This window comes from Lepidochelys olivacea (genome assembly GCF_965140295.1).
Source record: "Lepidochelys olivacea isolate rLepOli2 genome assembly, chromosome: 1".
In the NCBI taxonomy this organism is placed as follows: domain Eukaryota; kingdom Metazoa; phylum Chordata; order Testudines; family Cheloniidae; genus Lepidochelys; species Lepidochelys olivacea.
Window position 1 is genome coordinate 113,495,974 of NC_140411.1, and position 19,415 is coordinate 113,515,388.

General features: G+C 42.8%; 1 protein-coding gene across 2 annotated transcripts in view; it reads right to left on the reverse strand.

The window, feature by feature from the left end:
- GAS6 (growth arrest specific 6) overlaps nt 1-3,149 on the reverse strand; it is a 75,330-nt gene extending 72,181 nt beyond the window's left edge. For both annotated transcript variants that reach the window (XM_084610100.1, XM_084610099.1), the window contains exons 1-2: nt 3,003-3,149; nt 2,121-2,287 (exon numbers count right to left, since the gene is read on the reverse strand). In XM_084610100.1, the coding sequence (XP_084466226.1) occupies nt 2,121-2,287; nt 3,003-3,078 (243 nt within the window). In that variant the 5' untranslated portion in view covers nt 3,079-3,149. The remainder of the gene's footprint in view (nt 1-2,120; nt 2,288-3,002) is intronic.
- Nucleotides 3,150-19,415: the final 16,266 nt, after the last annotated feature.

Here is a 19,415-nt window from a genome sequence, read left to right on the forward strand (position 1 = left end):
TCCAGCAGCACAGCAAGTGCTATCTCCATGCCACACACTGATCTGCAACTCAACTGGAAGGGGCATAAGATTTGTCTTAGGCAAGAACCACATGTGCAAACTGCTAACAAATTAAGCATTCTGGGTAGGCTGGTGGCTGTCTCAGAAGAGGACCTGCAGAGCTTGGGGCATTTTAAAATGTAACATTTTGGGTGCATGTAGAATATGCAAGTGGACACAAATATTAGAGGCCTGTAACCTTGACAATATTCCCTTAAGTTGTTTTTTTTTTCAAAATTAGAAAGAGACCAAACAGCTGCAATAAAATAAAATAAATCCACAAATAGAAAACAAAGCGTTATCAACTGCAAAATATTTGTTATTCAAAGGTGCTTAAATAACATGGCTATGTCTCAGGGAATTTGTTTATAGCTATAGATAAGATGTAAAACCTAAATAACTTCAATGTCTTCATAATAGGAATAAAGTTTTACAATTTTCCAAAGTGTGAAATAAGTGCCCAGTATTATTATTCATAATCATTACATATGTTTACAGCAGCCTACTCTTCCAGTGAACAAGCCTGTGAGTACGTCATACACTTGCTCACCCTTGCCAATTTTCTTGGCTAAAATCCAATAAATACAAGTGGTGACCTCAGATTAACTTTATTTATGAAAGGTCAAAGTTCACATTTTGGATTTTTCTTTTCTGCGCACCTACACTGAGTGTAAAATTCTACTAAAACATTTTAGCTCAACGGGAATATGGAAAATAATTGTGTCAGCCAATCTGACACCCCATTACAGGGGTTTATAATGCATTCAATCTATGTATTTTACAGAGCACCAAACAGTATTGTATCTAGGTGCAAGAGTATGTACACAGGCAGGAGTGTAACAGACATTAGTGGACCTAACTAAACAGGAGTTTGATCTTAAACTCTGAACTGCAGAAAGAAGAAAAACCAGCATTAGAATCTGTTTGCATATTGCTGCCCTTTTACTTTTGCTTTGTAACTATCCATTGCACTGTGATGTAGTGCATTCAATGCACTGTATATCTTAATAGGCTAACATGTCAAGACATGTTTTCACTTAAATATAAAACATTAACTGAAGAGGAAAAGCCAAGTCCTGCCCTCTCTCCCTGCCCCCACTCCTGAACTATGTATCTCCTACCACTCAAAAAGCATCAAACCACTAACATGAACACATTGTGCAATACCAAGCCTCAATGTGATCTCCAAGAAATTCACTCCCCACCACTAAACTAATCCCAGATAATCCCTGAAAGGGGACAACCTATTCAAAACAGCACACCCAGAAGGTGCACGCTAACTGGAAAAGAAAATAAGCAAACTTTAGTAAAACAAGACAACTACAGCCACACAAAGTGCCACAGAAACAGAATACTCAAGATTCATGAGGACTTTAAGTTGTTTTTGTAGGTTGTGACTGAGTGTGAAGCTAGATGCCCTGCAGATTTACAGCAATACCATGTAATTTAAAATGCTATAAAAGTCGTTCTTTCTGGTCTCCCCTCTTCTGATTTAGAGCAATCCCAAACCTAAACCACAAACTCAAAATACTCACTTAAAAAAGGCTTGAAAGTTTTTAAGCGTGTTTATTGATGTATTTCTTCCTGAAATGTCTTTTATGACGTTGTTTTGGGACATAGCTAAAACGATTTTAAATGTCCTGGGTTTCAAGGGATTGGGGGTGGGGGGGGGAGACAAAGGTGTCCAGACAAAAATGCTGTAACACTGTCATCTTGGTGTAACTCCCCTGACTTGCTGGAGTTACACCGGGGTGAATTTAGCCCTTTAAGTTTGAACGCAGAATACAGATATTTTAAATAGGAATCTCATGTAAAATGTCAGCCCAGTAAATGTATCCAGACTTTTTAAAAAAAAAAACCTGTATTTGCTTGATCCTGACAACACTAACACAAGCCTGCCGAGGGGAGCGCTGGTTATGCTGTGGTTTCAGTTATTTATCTAATGGTTCGCCTCCTCCCCCAAACAACTTCCCCAGCTGTGCAGACAGCTGGCGCCCTCATTCCAGCTGTGGCCGGGGAGCGAGAGATTGACACAATCCCAAAACCCCAAATTGATCGGCAGCTCCGCTCATCACTCTTACCGTCTCGGGATCGTTTTCAAACACTTCCCTGGCTTCTTCCTTGCTGCACAGCTCCTCTACGCATTCCCGCTCCAGATGGCCTTGCTTGGTCTCCTCGAAGATCTGGTAGGCTCGGCGCTGCCTCTGCCGCAAGAACTGGGCAGCCTCCGGGGCACTCAGCAGCACGGCTGCGGCCGCAGACAAACACCGGGGAGGGGGAAAGCAGCGGTCAACACAGGAATCAAATCCGAGCCGCCGGCTGGGCATTGCACGGAGCAGGAGAACAACGGCACGAGCGTGCACCCCCCCGGCCCGGCTCTAGACACCTAGCGACACGCACCCCTCCGCTGCACAGACACCAAGTCACCCGCACAAAGCACTGCCCTAGCACGTACTCTCCCCAGCCCGCACCCCAAAGCATGCGCCCCCCTCCCCAAACACTGGGCAGCCAGGGCATTGCACCGTGCACCCCCTGTGCCCCCTAGCCATCCAATGCCAGAGGGGTGCGCTCACACCCTGCCTGCACCCAAAAGGCACTGCCCCTCCGCCCCCCCCCCGAACAACGCCACACGCGTGCACCCCACGGACACCCCCAGAGGAATGCCCCAGCCATGCCCCCACTCACGACTCCTTCTGCCCACACAACAACGCCAGTGTCCCACCCCCCATCACCCCCTGCCCCAGCAAACGCCACAGTCATCCCCTCCGCCGTCCCGCCAAACGCTCTCTGGGCGTCCTTGGGAGAAAACGGGGGAGCTGCTGCTGCTGCTGCTTTCCCCTGCACACCGTCGCAAAGGCTGGGCTGGTGCATTGCTGCGCCTGAGGGTGCGGGTGGGGGGGGGGTCCCGGCAGGGGGGGGGAGGCGGCGAAGGACGTTGTTCTCCCCCCTGGGTTGGCACTCACTCGGCGAGGAGTCTGTAGCCAGCAGGACGAGCAGGAGGGCAGCCCCGAGGGCGGCGGGGGCCGCGGACTGCGGCATGCTGCGGCCGTGCCCGGCGGCGGCGGGAGCAGCAGGAGCGGGGCGGTCCGGCGCGAGCGGGGAGAGCGCGGCTACTGTGGGAGCCCGGCGAGCGCGCGCGCGAGCAAGCTGCGGCGGAGCCCAGCAGGGGTGTCGCTCGCGCTCCTCTCGCCCAATCATTTCCAGAGCGCGGCCCCCCCCCGTCCTCCCCCCAGGCCGGGCCGCGGGGACACACCTATCGCCCTCCGGCTCGGTGCAGCTGCGCCGCGGGAGACGGGGGGCGCATAGAGACAAGGCTGCACGCAGGGAAAGTCCAGCGGGGACTGAGCTGCCGGGGCCCTCAAGGTGACTAACCCAGCCCGGTGACTCCTTTAAAAACATCCCTGGCTCACGCGCTGGGCAAGGGCTCACCCTTTACATCCCAGCTCTCGCTCGACTCGCCGCCTTGTTTTGCATTCGTCACGGTAGTGCCTGAGCCCTGGAAAGCTACGGCCCCGATTCTGCAAACACTGAGGCATCTGCTCCGCTGTATGCACGTCGGCAATCCCACTGAACTCAACTTTTGCTCGCCGGTTTAAGGCTCAGCATTGAGGGTTTACTTCAGTGGGACTAGGGATTGTGCATAAATCAAGCACGTGTGTAAATATTTGTAGGGTTGAGATTAAACTGATTTAGAAGAGCTAAGTGAGCAGCATATTGTTCATATACCTAAAAGGAAGATATATTGATAAGCTAAAAGTTTACCCAAAAAGTTGGGGGGGGGGTATCAGATGAAATGTAAACTGATTACAACTATTAGTGGGAATAAAGCGAATCAGAGGTCAAACCAAACCCCATTCTAGTTGAAATAGGGTGCTTAGATTATTTCCCCCCTATATATTTTTCTTCACAAATAAAGGTTCCACTTTTCAGTTTTATATTTTCAGCTAATGCCCTCCAAGGGGAAAACCTGGAGATTGCTTAGATGTTGGTTTAACCAAAATGGTGTATTCCCACATCTGCCAATCACTTATGACTCAGCAGCAGTTACAGTATGACGGATAGCCCAGTGATGCTGTAAGTGCTTCAAAATACCTGCAGTTTCCAGGCTTATGTAAATAGGCAGAAACATTTCCCCACACTTGTTGATCAATACATGATGTTTTAATATTTTAAATACAATAAGATATTTTAATATGCATATACTTTCCTGCCTAGAACACAGTAGCAGTTAAAACATTATATTAGTTCCAAGGGCATGAAAAAGGATAGAAAAGTAATGCATAAAATATTAAAATGACACTATATTGAACAATGATATTCTGCCAGTGTATCCACTTTTTTATGCCGTGATTGACTTTAAAGAGGTTCTGTATGGGCACAGAGGTCTTCAGTTGCATGTATGAGTTTGTAGGTCACTGCACATTAAGAAATATATAGCAGAGAAGACAAAGGTGCTGAGGACAACACAGATGGCTAGGAATATACAAATGGTTGTCTTTGATAAGAGACTACAAATTTTAGTATTATTTAGACTGGTAAGGAAAAGACTTAGAGGGGATTTGAGTAACGTATTCAAAATTCTGAAAAGTATTGGTCAGTCACTCTTCTTTACCTGGTCCCTTACCAAAAAAACAAAGGAATATTTACATTTTGAACAAATTACAGATATCTCATCTTTATGCCATGTATTCTCGGTCTATGAAAAAATCGCTGCTACAGGGCATCATTCAGTCAAATGCTGTAACTGGATATTTTAAAAATTGGTTAACTTTGTGATAACATTTGTAATTGCAGAATGTAGCTGTAAAATGCAAGATAAGATACTGATAAGAGTATATGGGTGATCAGAAATCATGCTTCAGGATAAAAGATGGTCAACTGTGGTGGTCAGGAAGGAATTATTCTCCCAGGTACAACACTCCATCAGCTAGGTGCACGACAGGGACTCTTTACCATCCTATGAAGTATTGTGTTGCTCAAGAAAAATGCTAGCCTGACCTCATTGGAGACTGAAGATCTTTATCCTATGCGTGGTCCAGTTTCCTCACATGGCCAAAATGCCACTGACCTGGCATATTAGAGATGATGGGTAGGCTTGGCAGACTTAGATTTTTTATATATATATATATAATTTTGACAGATAATATTGAAGTTAATTTTTAAGCTTTTTTTCAATTTTTATATAAATTTTCACAATTGTGAGAAATTTTTGGGGAACGTCAAACAGTAATTATTTAATGGCAGTAAATGCTGAGACTCAAAAAAAGTTAAAGCTTTATAATGGTTAAAGAAACCCACAAATTGGCAACATCACATGTCAAAATATATGAATTAATATCCTTATATCAAACTCTAATAAGTTCTCAAGAAGCATTTTTCTTATTTTGCCTATCTGTAAATTTCAATTAGCAATGGAAATATTGTGCTGGTTTGTTTATGTATGATGAAATCAACATTTACACCAATGAATATCTAATCCTTCCAAGCCTAATGATAGCATAGGTGCTGGAACTAAGGGTGCAGAGGGGAGGGTGCTGCACCACCCCCTGGCTTGAAGTGGTTTCCATTATATACAGGGTTTACAGTTTGGTTCAATGGCTCTCAGCACCCCCACTATAAAAATAGTTCCAGTACCCCTGAATGATAGGATTGTTCAGTCTCCTTCCTCCTTCAGCCTTTGGTCTCTACCAAAACTGTGTAAATTACAGCTGCAAAATTTTCTACATTCTATATAGCAAAAAATATGAAATTACATCAGAATATTTTTAAAGTGTAAAGGTAATGGAAAATAGCGTACTTAAATGTGAAAATCCTTATAATGAAGCAGATAGAATTCAGGATTCTTGACCTAATCACACTACCAGCTGGGAATGTGCCAAAATATACTTAGCACATTAAGATCTGGAATTTGCTGCTTACTGTTATGAACTGCAGTTCCCAGTCTGATGCCGGGAAATAAACCATAGTTTTCAAGGACAGGAAGCTCTAAAGTTGTCCCCACTGTGACTGTCTTGGATTCAGCTCAGTGTGATTTCCTTTAATTAGAGGTCGAAATAGTAACTAAAATTCAAAAGTGGCTGCAGGCATTAGCAAAACGAGATGTTAATTCTGTGACACACTTGCCCTCTAGGCAAGGTCACCCCAGCTATTACAAATGTGCAGGCAATTTTAGGGCCAAATCCTGAATTAGAGTGCATCGTGCGATGGGATCAGCCCCTGGGCTGATTACTGAGGCCAAAACTAGTGCTGAAGTACAGAATCCTTAGTCCCAGCCTGCAGACACCTAATTTGATACTACTATGGTTGAAGGATGGGATTAGTGGATGTGACCCACGGCTCTCCTCAATCCAGAATTTTGGACCAGTGGATCTACATTATGCATGGACCAACTACCATGATCTTACCACTAGTGAGCAATTAGGAGGAAGGAAGCAGAATGGACTGCTACTTTTTCATAGCTGGGGAGGGGAGGAGAATGGAGAGGTGGAGAAGGAAATGGAACAGGCTGGAGCTGCTCGGCTCTTCACAAATTGGAAAGTTCCACTCCCTTCTCTTCCTTTCCCTCTCATGAAAAATGTAGCAGCCCAGCCTGCTTTCCCCAACTTCCCCCCTTGACTCTTGGAAAACAACCCACATATTCCTCGGCAACTGCAATCCAAACACAGCTTGGGCAATCAGTCAGTTGGACTGGGTCAGGTATTATGGAGCTGAGCATAATCAGTGCCATATAAGTCAAAGTTTTATTATAACAAATATGAGTCATAAAATTATCCAGCCCTAAGCAAAATTCATCTATAGTATTTTACAAGAAAATGCATAATTTATTTCTTGATGGAGAATAATGTGTCCATCATACCCTCCCCTAAATGCTAATGTCACTTCTCCATATATTACTACTGAGAAGTTCAAGAAAAGAAGAAAAAACTGTCAAGAGAAATTTAAAAAATAGGAAAAAATTGTAGCAAAACTATAATTATTAATATAAACCCCTCTAGTGTGTAACGTATTAGTCCCAAAGTGGTGAGTAGATTAGTCCAGAGGCTAGCTGAATTTTCTTTGGGATGCATGATATAAGAGCATAGTGAGACACACACACACACCATAATGGCATTTCCACCATTGCCTCTAAAATGCGGCCCTGACCCCTCACCTGCTTATAGTACTCATTAGGTTTAATAAGTAATCAAACAAGAAATTGCTTAGGTGCAGTGAAATTCTGGATCCACTGAAGCCAATAGCAAAACTCCCATTGACTTCAGCGGAGCCAGAATATCACCCATAGCATTTTGGACAATTTAAACCCTTGCAACTTAGAGCAGATGAGACCCCATTTGTCCCCCTCCCCCTCAAACTTGCAAACTTTCCATTTTTCTAAAGATGTCTTAAAATATGTACACTTGAAACAGGCGCCATCTTGCCTTCCACTGGTTTTGGTGACAAGGAAATAGTTGTCATAACACAGTAGTTCCCAAATGCTGGTCCGTGTAGCACTTTCTCATGGTCCTCAGAGCTGGCTGGTCACATGGCACTGGCACTCCCCTTGTTTTCAGCTGCTAAACTGCACTAAAAGGAGCTAAAAATACATTAGATGTCTTCCTAATAATACTTTCTCATGTAAACTATTGCTTTAATTGTCAGAGGGATGGCAGTTAGTTGCCTGTGGGAGTGGAGGTGGCCTATGCAATCATAAATGGAAGGAGACATGGTCCGCAGGACGATCTCTCTGTTGAGATGTGTTCCATGCTATGAAAGACTTAGCAAACCACTCTCATAATGGCGTCAACAGAGAAAGGAAAGGGGAAAGTAAGGAGAAGATATGGACATATTGAGAATGTGCCTTATAGTTTATTTGCCAGTTTAAACACCACCCTTACTATAATTAAATAGGCATAATGGCATCCCAACTCTAAATAGTTTTTCAAAACGACATATCTAGCAAACGACATATCTAGAAAACATATCTAGTTTTCTAAATAAGCAAAATCTTTAATATCTACTGTGATCAGCACTTCTGCCTGATGATACATTTTGCCTTGAAGATAAAGGTAAACAAAAATAATACCGAAAAAGGCCCATGATTGTGGATTCTAGTTGGAGAAATTTAATGGAAAAAAAACCCAGTTAATTTCCATTTTAGATATATATCCTGAGAGTTACATTTGTTAATTGTGGCCAAAAATATATTTCCTACGTTTGATAAATAGAATGTTTTGCTCACTGGCCAAAGAATATTTGCAGGAGAGTTCCAGTAGGGGCAGGCTGCAAAATGGAAATGGGCCTGCTCTACACCTTATATGGGCCAGCTACTTCCTCCAGCAAGGGTCTATTATAGCTGTGATGTCACAACATCCTGGGGTATCACAGCAGAGCAAGAGCCCATGGATATAACAGTGGAGAGCTGAAAATTCATTTTAAATTAGTTGTGTGATGCATTTCTCTTTCGCTTGCAATTTACTTTCTGAATAAACTAATTTTATTTTATGTGCTGATTGCCCCAAATAGCAATTCATTTATATAATTTTTTTCTTTAATTATAAATTCTTCTGGTTAGGTAAACTATGATTGTTCAAGCTGAATTTTTAAGGTGTGGGATTTGGGCTTGTTTTTTTCCCAGAAGGGAAATAATTATATTCAAATAGCCTGATATCTAGAGTAAATGATAAGATGAATCAGGCCTTAAGTTTTACTGTAGGAGACAAAGAAAAATGGAAGTTGAGATTAGGTTACGGCAGAGAATCAGCATGCTATAAGGCAAGCCTATAACTGTTGAAGAATTAGTTTCTAGAGGTAAGGCTGCTAATCAAATTGAACCTTGTTATTGACTGCCATGCATTTTTCAAGTCTCACAAAAACCAGTTGAAAGGGGAAATGCCTAGAAAAAGAACCTCTGAGAAACAGAATTAGCACACTAGCCATTGGAACAATAAGTAGCATTCACTGGACTCTCTGATGAAGGACCATATAGGTTTTTAACAAAGTGATCCACTATATGAGCATTCTGATAGCTACTGGTACAAACAACTCCTGGAATCAGATATAGCAAGGAAGGGAGAAAATGGAGGCCATTGATATTTGAATCCCCAAAATTACATTTTAGCAACAGGTTATAAGATTCTGCTTTTTTGTACCTCAGTAAAATTAGGAAGAAGGTAGTTTCTAAGAGATGTGGCTTTACTTTCCCAGTTTCAGACAACTTGTCTAGGTGTTTTTGCAGTAAAGGACATGGAGATACATTAGTGAGCAACAGTATATTGCCTCTGAAAGCATATTGTCAAAAAGTGATCTATAGCTAAAGTTTTAAAATGCTATGGCTTTCTAATATTTGGGTTTTTCAAGAGTAAAATTGATTTAAAGAAATTAATATTGTTTTGGGTGTAAGCTGGATTCCACTGAAATATACTATCAAGCTTGACTCTCTGGTAAAAATAAATTTGTTTATGAATATAGCAACATTCAAAAACAGAACATGAGAAGCATACACAAATGTGACAGGTATACAGCATCTTCCATATAATCATTTTTACAAACATTAATTAATTAAGGTTCTGGGAACAGGGAAGTATGATATCCATTTACAAATAGAAAGCTGAAGTCCTGAGTTGATGAAGAACAGACTGAAGTCTGTGGAGAGCTGGAATATAAAGAGCTGGGCCATAGTTCAAAGGTATTTACTGACTGAATTGTCATTGAAATCAGTAGGAGCTATGCACCTAAATACCTTTGAAGATCTGGGTCTAATGGATTCAGCTGTTATGGAAAATAATGTGGAATGGGGCAGGAGTGGCCTAAATTACTGGTGGAAAAATGATGATGATTGGGGAATCCTCAAACTTCAAAGTGGGCCTATTTCAAGACTTCAGATGTTAATCTCTCCTCTTTGACTTGAAACATGTACTACAGTTACACTTATGCCATAAGTTAAGACTAGAATTCAGGACACTGGTTCTGATTCCTGGCCCTGCCACAAGCTACCTAGGCAAGTCATGACACTTAGCTTTCCCATGCTTCAGGTTCTCCCTCTGTATAATGTGGATGATAATGATTACTAATCCACAGTGCTCTTGTGATAAAGTTATTCACATTAAGAGTAACTCAGACACCATGTTGATGAGCATCACAGAAAGGGCTATGAACAACACGTTTCTCCTGGCAATTGCCCTTACCCATGGAGATATTTGAAATAAATTCTTGTTCTTGTACAAAAAAAAAAAAAAAAAAGCATGTCTGTATCTTATTTTTATGTGCTTTCCTCTTTTGTTTTTTCATTGTAAGGCCCATGCTTTAGGATAATCACTATTGGCTTCTTTTTCTAATGTGATTTTTTTATAATGTTATATAGGGACTTTATAAAGGAGAGAGATAAACCAGATATTACCCTAAGAATTAATACTACATAGCCATGTATACTGTGTACTAGATGAATACTGTATCTTTAACTGTAAGTCTAAAAAATGTTGCTTCTATTGGACCAGTTCCTGTAGCCCTTAATCAAGCAAAATAGCCCACTGATGTCAATAGGAGTTTTGCCTGAGTAAGATCTGCAGCTTCAGGCCCATAATGTGAGCATAGGAAAACATAGGGCTTGAACATGCCCTTATATTAGTGGTTCCCAAACTTGTTCCGCCACTTGTGCAGGGAAAGCCCTTGGTGGGCTGGGCCTGTTTGTTTACCTGCCGCGTCCGCAGGTTTGGCCGATCGCAGCTCCCAGTGGCCGCGGTTTGCTGCTCCAGGCCAATGGGAACTGCAGGAAGCAGCATGGGCTGAGGGAAGTACTGGCCGTCGCTTCCCACAGCCCCCATTGGCCTGGAGCAGCGAACCACGGCCACTGGGAGCCGCCATGGGCCGAACATGCGGACGCAGCAGGTAAACAAACTGGCCCGGCCCGCCAGGGGCTTTCCCTGCACAAGCGGCAGAACAAGTTTGGGAACCACTGCCTTATATTAATGCACGCATGGATTTTCTGTTCCCACACATTGGTGGCCTAGAGATCTCCACAGGCAGAGAGGGTAGGCAAACTGGAGTGGGATGTGTTTGGTCCCTGCAGCAGCCTTGAGGAGCTCAGAATGGGAATGTACGAATGCCTGGAGCTTGATTACTTTTTGCAGGGGACATTCCCTTTTAAAGAGAGATCCCTGGGGGGAAGCCATGGCAGGGGACAGCCTGGCAGCACAGCTCCATTTGTGAGACAATACAGTCAAGGCATAGGCCAGAGCTGCTATAGAGGCACGTAGCCTCCATGTAGAAGTCCCAGGACCTCCCTCCCCCACCCCAATCCTTTGGGATCTGTTGAATCCACAGGCTTTGTGGGAGGTTCCTGCAATCTGTTCAGTTGGAAGGGAGTCAAACTCTCCTCCAGACGGAATAAATGGGGAGAACTCTCTGTGAGAAGAGCCTCGCTGAGGTTTCCTCTCCTTTAGTCCCAGTCTGTGGGCTTTCTGATAGGAAAAGATGATTGGGCCCATAGCGTCACCATGGGGAAAGACTGCACATGCTACGTTTATACTCACAGGGTAACACTGACCCCAATGGAGAGACCCAGCACAATGCCTGTGCATCAGCTACGTTCCATTTAATCCCTATTTTGAGGATTTAAGTGGTCTTGTGCTGGTCTGCTACACAGGGGCCAATTTCGCCCAGTCAGTGATTCTTCTCTTATGTATAACCTTCTTGCTCTACTGCAGGCAACAACTGAAACTGGAGAAAAAAAAAACAGGACTCATTAATTATAATAAAAAGAAAAGGAGTACTTGTGGCACCTTAGAGACTAACCAATTTATTAGAGCATAAGCTTTCGTGAGCTACAGCTCACTTCCTCAGCATCTGAGGAAGTGAGCTGTAGCTCACGAAAGCTTATGCTCTAATAAATTGGTTAGTCTCTAAGGTGCCACAAGTACTCCTTTTCTTTTTGCGAATACAGACTAACACGGCTGTTACTCTGAAACCTGTCATTAATTATAATCTAATTTTAAAATAATTGAACCAGAAACTTTAGCTATGGGTCCCAAACATCAAAGATTGATTTTTATTAAGGAGAGTTTCAACTATATTTTAAGGAGCCAATGTCAAATCAAATGTCAGAGAATAAAAGTTAGATTACGATCATGATTGAGATGTTTGGACAGTGCCTTAGCATCAGGATCCAGTTCTGTTCAATATCTCCACCAATGATTTAGATAATGGCATACAGGGTATACTTACAAAGTTTGTGGATGATACTAAGCTGGGAGGGGTTGCAAGTACTTTGGAAGATAGGATTAAAATTCAAAATGATCTGGACAAACTGAAGAAAGGGTATGAAGTAAATAGGATGACATTCAATAAAGACAAATGCAAAGTACCCCACTTAGAAAGGAACAATCAATTGCACACATACAAAATGGGAAATGATTGCCTAGGAAGGAGTACTGCAGAAAGGGATCAGGGGTCATAGTGGATCACAAGCTAAATATGATTCAACAGTGTAAAGCTGTTGCAAAAAAAAAGCAAATATCATTCTGAGATGTATTAGCAGGAGTGGAATAAGCAAGATATAAGACGTTTTTCTTCCGCTCTACTTTGCGCTGATTAGGCCTCAACTGAAGTATTGTGTCCAGTTCTGGGCGACACATTTCAGGAAAGATGTGGACAAACTGGAGAAAGTCCAGAAAAGACCAACAAAAATTATTAAAGGTCTAGAAAACATGACCTGTGAGGGGAGATTGAAAAAAATTGTTGCTTGAAGAAGAGAAGACTGAGTGAACATTATACCAGTTTTCAAGTACATAAAAGCTTGTTACAAGGAGGAGGGAGAAAAATTGTTCTCGTTAATCTCTGAGGATAGGACAAGAAGAAATGGGCTTAAATTGCAGCAAGGGCTGTTTAGGTTGGACATTAGGAAAAGCTTCCTAACTGTCAGGGTGGTTAAGCACTGGAATAAGTTGCCTAGGAAGGCTGTGGAATCTCCATCACGGGAGTTTTTAAAAGCAGGTTAAACAAACACTTCAGGGATGGTCTAGATCAGGGGTGGCCAAACTTACTGACCCTCCAAGCCGCATACAACAATCTTCAGAAGTTCAAGAGCTGGGGCGCACCTGCTGGGGCTCAGGACTTCAACTCTGGGAGAGGCGCCTGCCGGGGCTTCAGCCCTGCAATGACAGGGTCTTGGGGCTTCCCACAGGAGGCACCTGCCAGGGCTCGGGGCTTCAGCTCTGTGGGGAGAGGGGTTTCAGAGTTTTAGCCCTGTAGGATGCACCTGTCCAGGCTTAGGGCTTCAGCCCCTCTCCTGCCGAAGCACTGAGGCCCAGCAGGCATGCCCTGAAGGTCTGAAGTCCGGAGACCCCCTCCCTGCTGGGCAGAAACCAGAGGCAACACGTAGGGTGGGCAAGTGGGGTCATGTGCCCCCCCCAATCTTTGCCAGGGTTTGCTGGCCCTTCTTGGTCACATGGTACCACCAGGCCCCCTTCCTGCACAGCAGGTGCTGGAATCTGTAAGCTGGGAGCTGTGGCCCTGGGGAGAGGCAGCGGCAAACAGATGGGAGCTGCAGAGAGAGCCACTGCTTTTTCTGCTGCCTCTCCCCAAGGACCTAAACCAGCGGCCCTTCCCTGCAGTTCCCAGCAGTTTGTCATTGCCTCTCCAGGCACAGCTAACACCTGGGAGCTGCAGGGAGAGGCCACGGAGGGTAAAAGGGTGTGTGTGCCTGGGGGGGCCTGACTCAGGCTGTTGGGGGGGGATGAACCTTTAAATTATGCCCCCCCTTCCAATCTGTCCCCCTCCTAGTCATCTCTGGCAGAAGCCCCTAACCCCACCACAGGACAGAAGCCTTGAGCTCCCTAGTCCCCAATCTGGTAAGCAGGGCATGGGGCGCTTTGTGAGCTGCACTTTAACTGTGAAAGAGTCACATGCGGCTCACAAGCCACAGTTTGGCCACCCCTGGTCTAGGTAATACTTAGTCCTGCCTTCAGTGCAGGGGACTGGACTAAAAGATTTCTCGAGGTCCCTTCCAGTTCTATGATTCTATGATTCTGTGAAATAATGTTCAATTATCATCTGGCTGGAAGACAAAAATTCAGCTGTTTAACAGCATGAAACCTTTCCAGTTCTCATTTTAATTGTTTTTAGAGATGTATTGTTTATAAATCTCACTCTAAAAACTATTTTTATTATGTTTTTAGTTGACAAAGGGGCAGGGAAGAAACCACATTAATGAAGGTTATTTAAAGCTGCCAGGCCCTATATACTCCACAAGAGAAATTCTCACAACATGGTTCAGTTATGCCACATAGCAAATGTGGGTGTGAAGCACACGTGCACACAGAGTAATCCAACTGTGCAATTAAAGGACTTGGAAAGGAAAAGGAAAATGTGAAGTAATATCCATTTGTCTGAAAAATTGTAACATCCCCTTGGGGAATTTATAAATAATATTGTGGCTACTATAGAAATTCCACAAATTCCTATGAATTACATAGAAATTTGAGGGGAAAAACTATTTAATTTAAATACTGAATTTAAATGCTATATATTTTCATATTTAATATCACAATTTTCATTGTGGGAAACTAATGAAAAATCTGATTCTCATTATTATGGGCAATATAATTTATGTAAAAAATAATCAAATAGCTGCAATTCATGGAAGTAGCATGTTCAGATTGATAATTCTATGAAAATAAATTTCATAAATTTACGGTATGTGCACAATGAGTAGCACTGTAGATTTTTTGTTGTTTTTTCCTTCTTTCCTTTTTTAAATTTTCCCTCCTTTTATTTTTCTTCCTAAACACTTTGATTTTTAGGGTTTAACTGAAAGCCCACTGAAGTCAATGGAAAGACTGCAGATGAAATTCTGGTCCCATTTAAGTCAATAGCAAATCTTCCACTGACTTCAGCAGGTCCAGAATGCCCATCCCCGCATTGGCTTCAGTGCTTTTGATCAGGCCCTAAATGCCAAAAACTGGCCTTGATCCTACAAACACTTATGCATGTGATTAGTCTCAATGCGCAGCTCACATGCAAAAATTCAAGCATGTGTGTAAGTATTTGTGGGATTAGGATTTATATCACAAAATGTCAAGAAATATGAAAATTAAGTTCCAGTGGCAGTTTTAATTCAGCAGCCATTCTCCGTTATTTTTTAATTCCTGTTTTTATTGTTAAATAGTGTGTAACTTCATATATTTCTCTTAATATCATAAAGGCCAAATCTCACCTCCATTCCCTCAGGAAATCTCATACACAGATGAGCTGCCACAGTTCCATTGCACAGTGGTGGCAGATTGTGGAGAAGCCATTCGGAACACCTTTGCTCCTGTGGCATAGTGCTCTGTGGAAGCTACGAAGGGCAGAAGACGCAGCCCCTGGACTCTAATAGCAACTCTGTGGGTGCTCTGAGGTTTCTGGGAAATGATACCATCCCTCTAGCTTCTACAGAGAAACGCTGTATTCTGAGGATAATGGGACCCAGATTTGGTTTCAGTTTTATGACAAAATACACAGCTGTGCCTCATGACATATGTACTGTTGCCTAACTTTAGCTTTGTGACTTCTTATGCTTTAAATCTGTTAATTTAATAGTCTACTAATGCAGTAAATTTGTTCATAATTAGGGCCCTACCAAAATTCACAGTCCATTTTGGTCAATTTCACGGTCATAGGTGTAGTAGGAAGACAGCCTGAGACATAAGCCCTTGTATCAGAGACCTGGTATGAGGCAGGACCTGCTCACAAAATTTGGCAAGAACAGGGCTGATACTGCAAAAATACACATTCCTAAGAAATGCTAGTCACAAAGTGCTCACGCAAACACATCCCGATATCAAGTATTACCAGAACATCCCGATATCAAAGATGGTACAAAAACATTACCCAATGATAACAGGAACACACTGACCCCTCCTAAAAGATAAGATCAGGAGGACAGTACATAATAGAGATGTTTTGATTGAACCAACATGTACAAAATGATGGGAGATAACTAGCGACATCAGGGGCAATAACTGTGTCAAAGGGGTTGTCAAGTACTAACTTGTTTGTATCGGGGTATAAAGATGTATCTCAGAGGGAGTATCTTTGTCTCACCTTAAGGAGGAACAGAAAGTCCCACCATTCACTGAGCTGGTCCATTGTTACGGGCTTACATGTATTAGTGGTCCAGTAGAGTCTGCGGGATACTAGTACCATGCTTTGTCAACAATAAACCTACCTGGGTGCCTTTGTCCCTTAACAGATCTTGTAGTCATTGGGTAGTTCACTTGAAGTCTGCCATGCCAGCTATCTGCGCAGGACTAGGCCAGCATACATACACACACACACGCCAAATATCTATCAACATCTAACCACAATAAGATTTTAAAAATAATAAATTTCATGATTTCAGCTATTTAAATCTGAAATTTCACAGTGTTGTAATTGTAGGGGTCCTGATCCAAAAAGGAGTTGTGGTGGGGTTGCAAAGTTATTGGCAGGGGGCGGGGGTTGCGGTACTGCCACTCTTACTTCTGCGCCGCTGCTGGCGGCGGCTCTGCCTTCATAGCTGAGCACCTGGACAGCAGCAGCTGCTGGCCGGTATCCCAGCTCTGAAGGCAGAGCCGCCGCCAGCAGCAGTGCAGAAGTAAGGATGGCCTGGTAGGGTATTGCCACCCTTACTTCTGCGCTGCTACCTGCAGAGCTGGGCCCTCAATCAGCAGCCACCACTCTCTGGCTGCCCAGCTCTGAAGGCAGCAGCACAGAAGAAAGACTGGGATGGTCTCCACTGTGAAATATGTATAGTATAGGGTAAAAGCACACATAAGACCAGATTTCACAGGGGGAGACCAGATTTCACGGTCCGTGATGCATTTTTCATGGCCGTGAATTTGGCCTTATTCATAAGATATTAACAGTTTATCTTATTGGAATAGTTATATACGGCTGTGACGCTGCACCCCATGTTCATCATAGTGATATTATGACATGATTATGGCATAATTATGATTCATTTTGTACAAGATGGGTCATGTAAGGTGTCATTGGAAAAGTTATGATTTGCTGAATATGATTATCCTATTTGTATGCATGTATCCTATTTGTAACTGAAGTTATAAATATTGACTATGAATCTGCTTTTCAAATTGGCTTGCTCTGGAAAACACCCACAGCCAGCCTTTCAGGTACAAAAATGAAGAAGCCAGACAGTACTAATGGCTTATCAACAAAGACAATGGGCTGTGGAATAGCTTAGCCTTCTGTAAACATTTCGGCCAGCCTGTAAGTAATGGCGGCTATGACTCTGCAAGGGCAAGTGACCAGACCACATGACTCTGAACTCCATCTTGAGTACGTGTATTTTTCCACAGACTGGTATGGGAACCACATTTGAAACAAAGGGTTCCTGCCCTTTGGAAAAGCTGTATAAGGCAGGGAGTGACATCATCATCTTCACTCCCCCACAACTCAACACCTGAGAGAAGCTCTGGAAGAAAAGGACTTGGAATAGGGGTGGGAAGCCCAAGCTGTACTTGCTTTGCAGCTTGTGCCTTGAGAATCTGCAAGTCTGCTTGTATCATCAGTCAGGGTGAGAAATTGCTAATTCATATTCTGTCCTTCTAGTATTTTAGGCTTAGTTTGTGGTTTTGTTTATTTACCAGGTAATCTGCTTTGATCTGTCTGCTATCACTTATAATCTAACTTGTTTTTACTTAATCTAAACCAGTGTGCCTTTGAGTGAAGTGTCTGGGGAAAAATCTCAGCTTGGTTAACACAACAAGTTTGTTGCATACTCCTCTCCACATTGAGGGAGAGACAAACTGGGTAATAAAGTCATACTGGTCCGGATTTCGACCAGGGCGGGACATTACAACTCTGGGGTCCTGGCTGGGGATTCTTTTGCCTGTAGCCTCTCTATTGTTGGTTCATGCAGTGGCTGGCAACAGCCTGCATGCAACTGCAGCTGGATGTGTCCCTGCCTGTGTGAATGCTGGTGGGAGTGTAGGACCAAGTGCAGTCTATAGCTTGTCAGAGCAGCAGAGTCCTGAGAGGGAGCCCCGGCTGCTCAGTGGAACCCATCACAACCGTATTTCAGGTCTGTCAAATTCAAGGTTCTCTGTTTTGACAGAACCCAGAGCACATTATGGGAACACTAATAAAATCTTAATCCAAAAGCAGACTAGTATAACCTCCACGTTTTCTTAACATTAGTTTTTTCTTCTCAATATTATTCTTAAATTTCAAAGATACATGGTTAAGCTATAACATCACGTAGCTTCCAACTTGCAAATGAGTAATTTCCACAGCAAAAAAACAAAAAACAAAACAAAACCCTGAAAGGGCAGAAGGTACTGCAGATTATACATGTTTTCCTTTTACATGTTGTTCAGCATGTTGGTTTTCTGATATGTGCAGTATGCTGCTTATCGGCAAAATTGTATTTTTGCCAGGGACCACACAACTATTAAAGTGAAAAAAAGCTCACATGATTTTCATTCTTGTCTAACAAGGACATTTACAAGCAAGATTGTGAAACTCTTAGACAACAATCAAAATGCAACTAAGGCCTTTAGCCTTTCAGAAGTAAGATTGGTGTACTGGCCAAATTAAAGAAAGCGGAATGTTGGCTAAATAAATATTTTTGTCTAGCTTTGTTTATCTGATCTTACCAGCATGGAGCTATATTTTGTCAAAACAACTAATTTCCTCTGTTAAATGTACGAGCAAGTGAGAGCATTGTTAAAACACTGCATGCAGCCATGCCCCAAACATTTCTTTATTTAATTTTCTGCTGTTAGCATTAAATAAAACTCTTGTTGAAGAGCCTTAGTAAAGCCCTCTGCAGTGGAGATTACTAATACAAAAGGAATAAGCAAAAATAAGTCAAGAGTTCAAGACATTTATGCATTATCTGTTTAGAATTCAAATACTCTTACAGAGCCCACGCTTTGAAGACGTTGCAAAGCCTAGCTACTAGCCATCAGCTTTCTGAGGGTACACAGTGAGTGGGGCAGGTTCTGGTTTTTATGGTTTGGGAAGATCTTGTTGCTGACACTGGTCAACATTAAGCTTTCATACAGTAGTTGCCATTAAACAGCTTTTGCTACCAGTAACCATAAGTTGCATCTGAAATATCAGAGTATTTGCCTGTACGTAGAAATAGAATATACCTATGGTAACAGTGGAATAGTGGCTTCTATGCTATATGATTTTAAAAACTGGATGTTTATAGGCCTAGAGCTTGATGGATAGGGGAATTCTATGAACTGAAATAAGTAAGGGGCCTGTAAGGGGTTCCCTTCACCACCATAGCAGCCCTGCAATCAGAGCAAGGATTTGAAAGGGTTGTCATCCCTAGCACCCCGCTGACCACTTCTGTGGCCAGGGGTGAAAGGAAAATTGAGCTCTTATCAGTATGGGGATGGCTCTGCGCT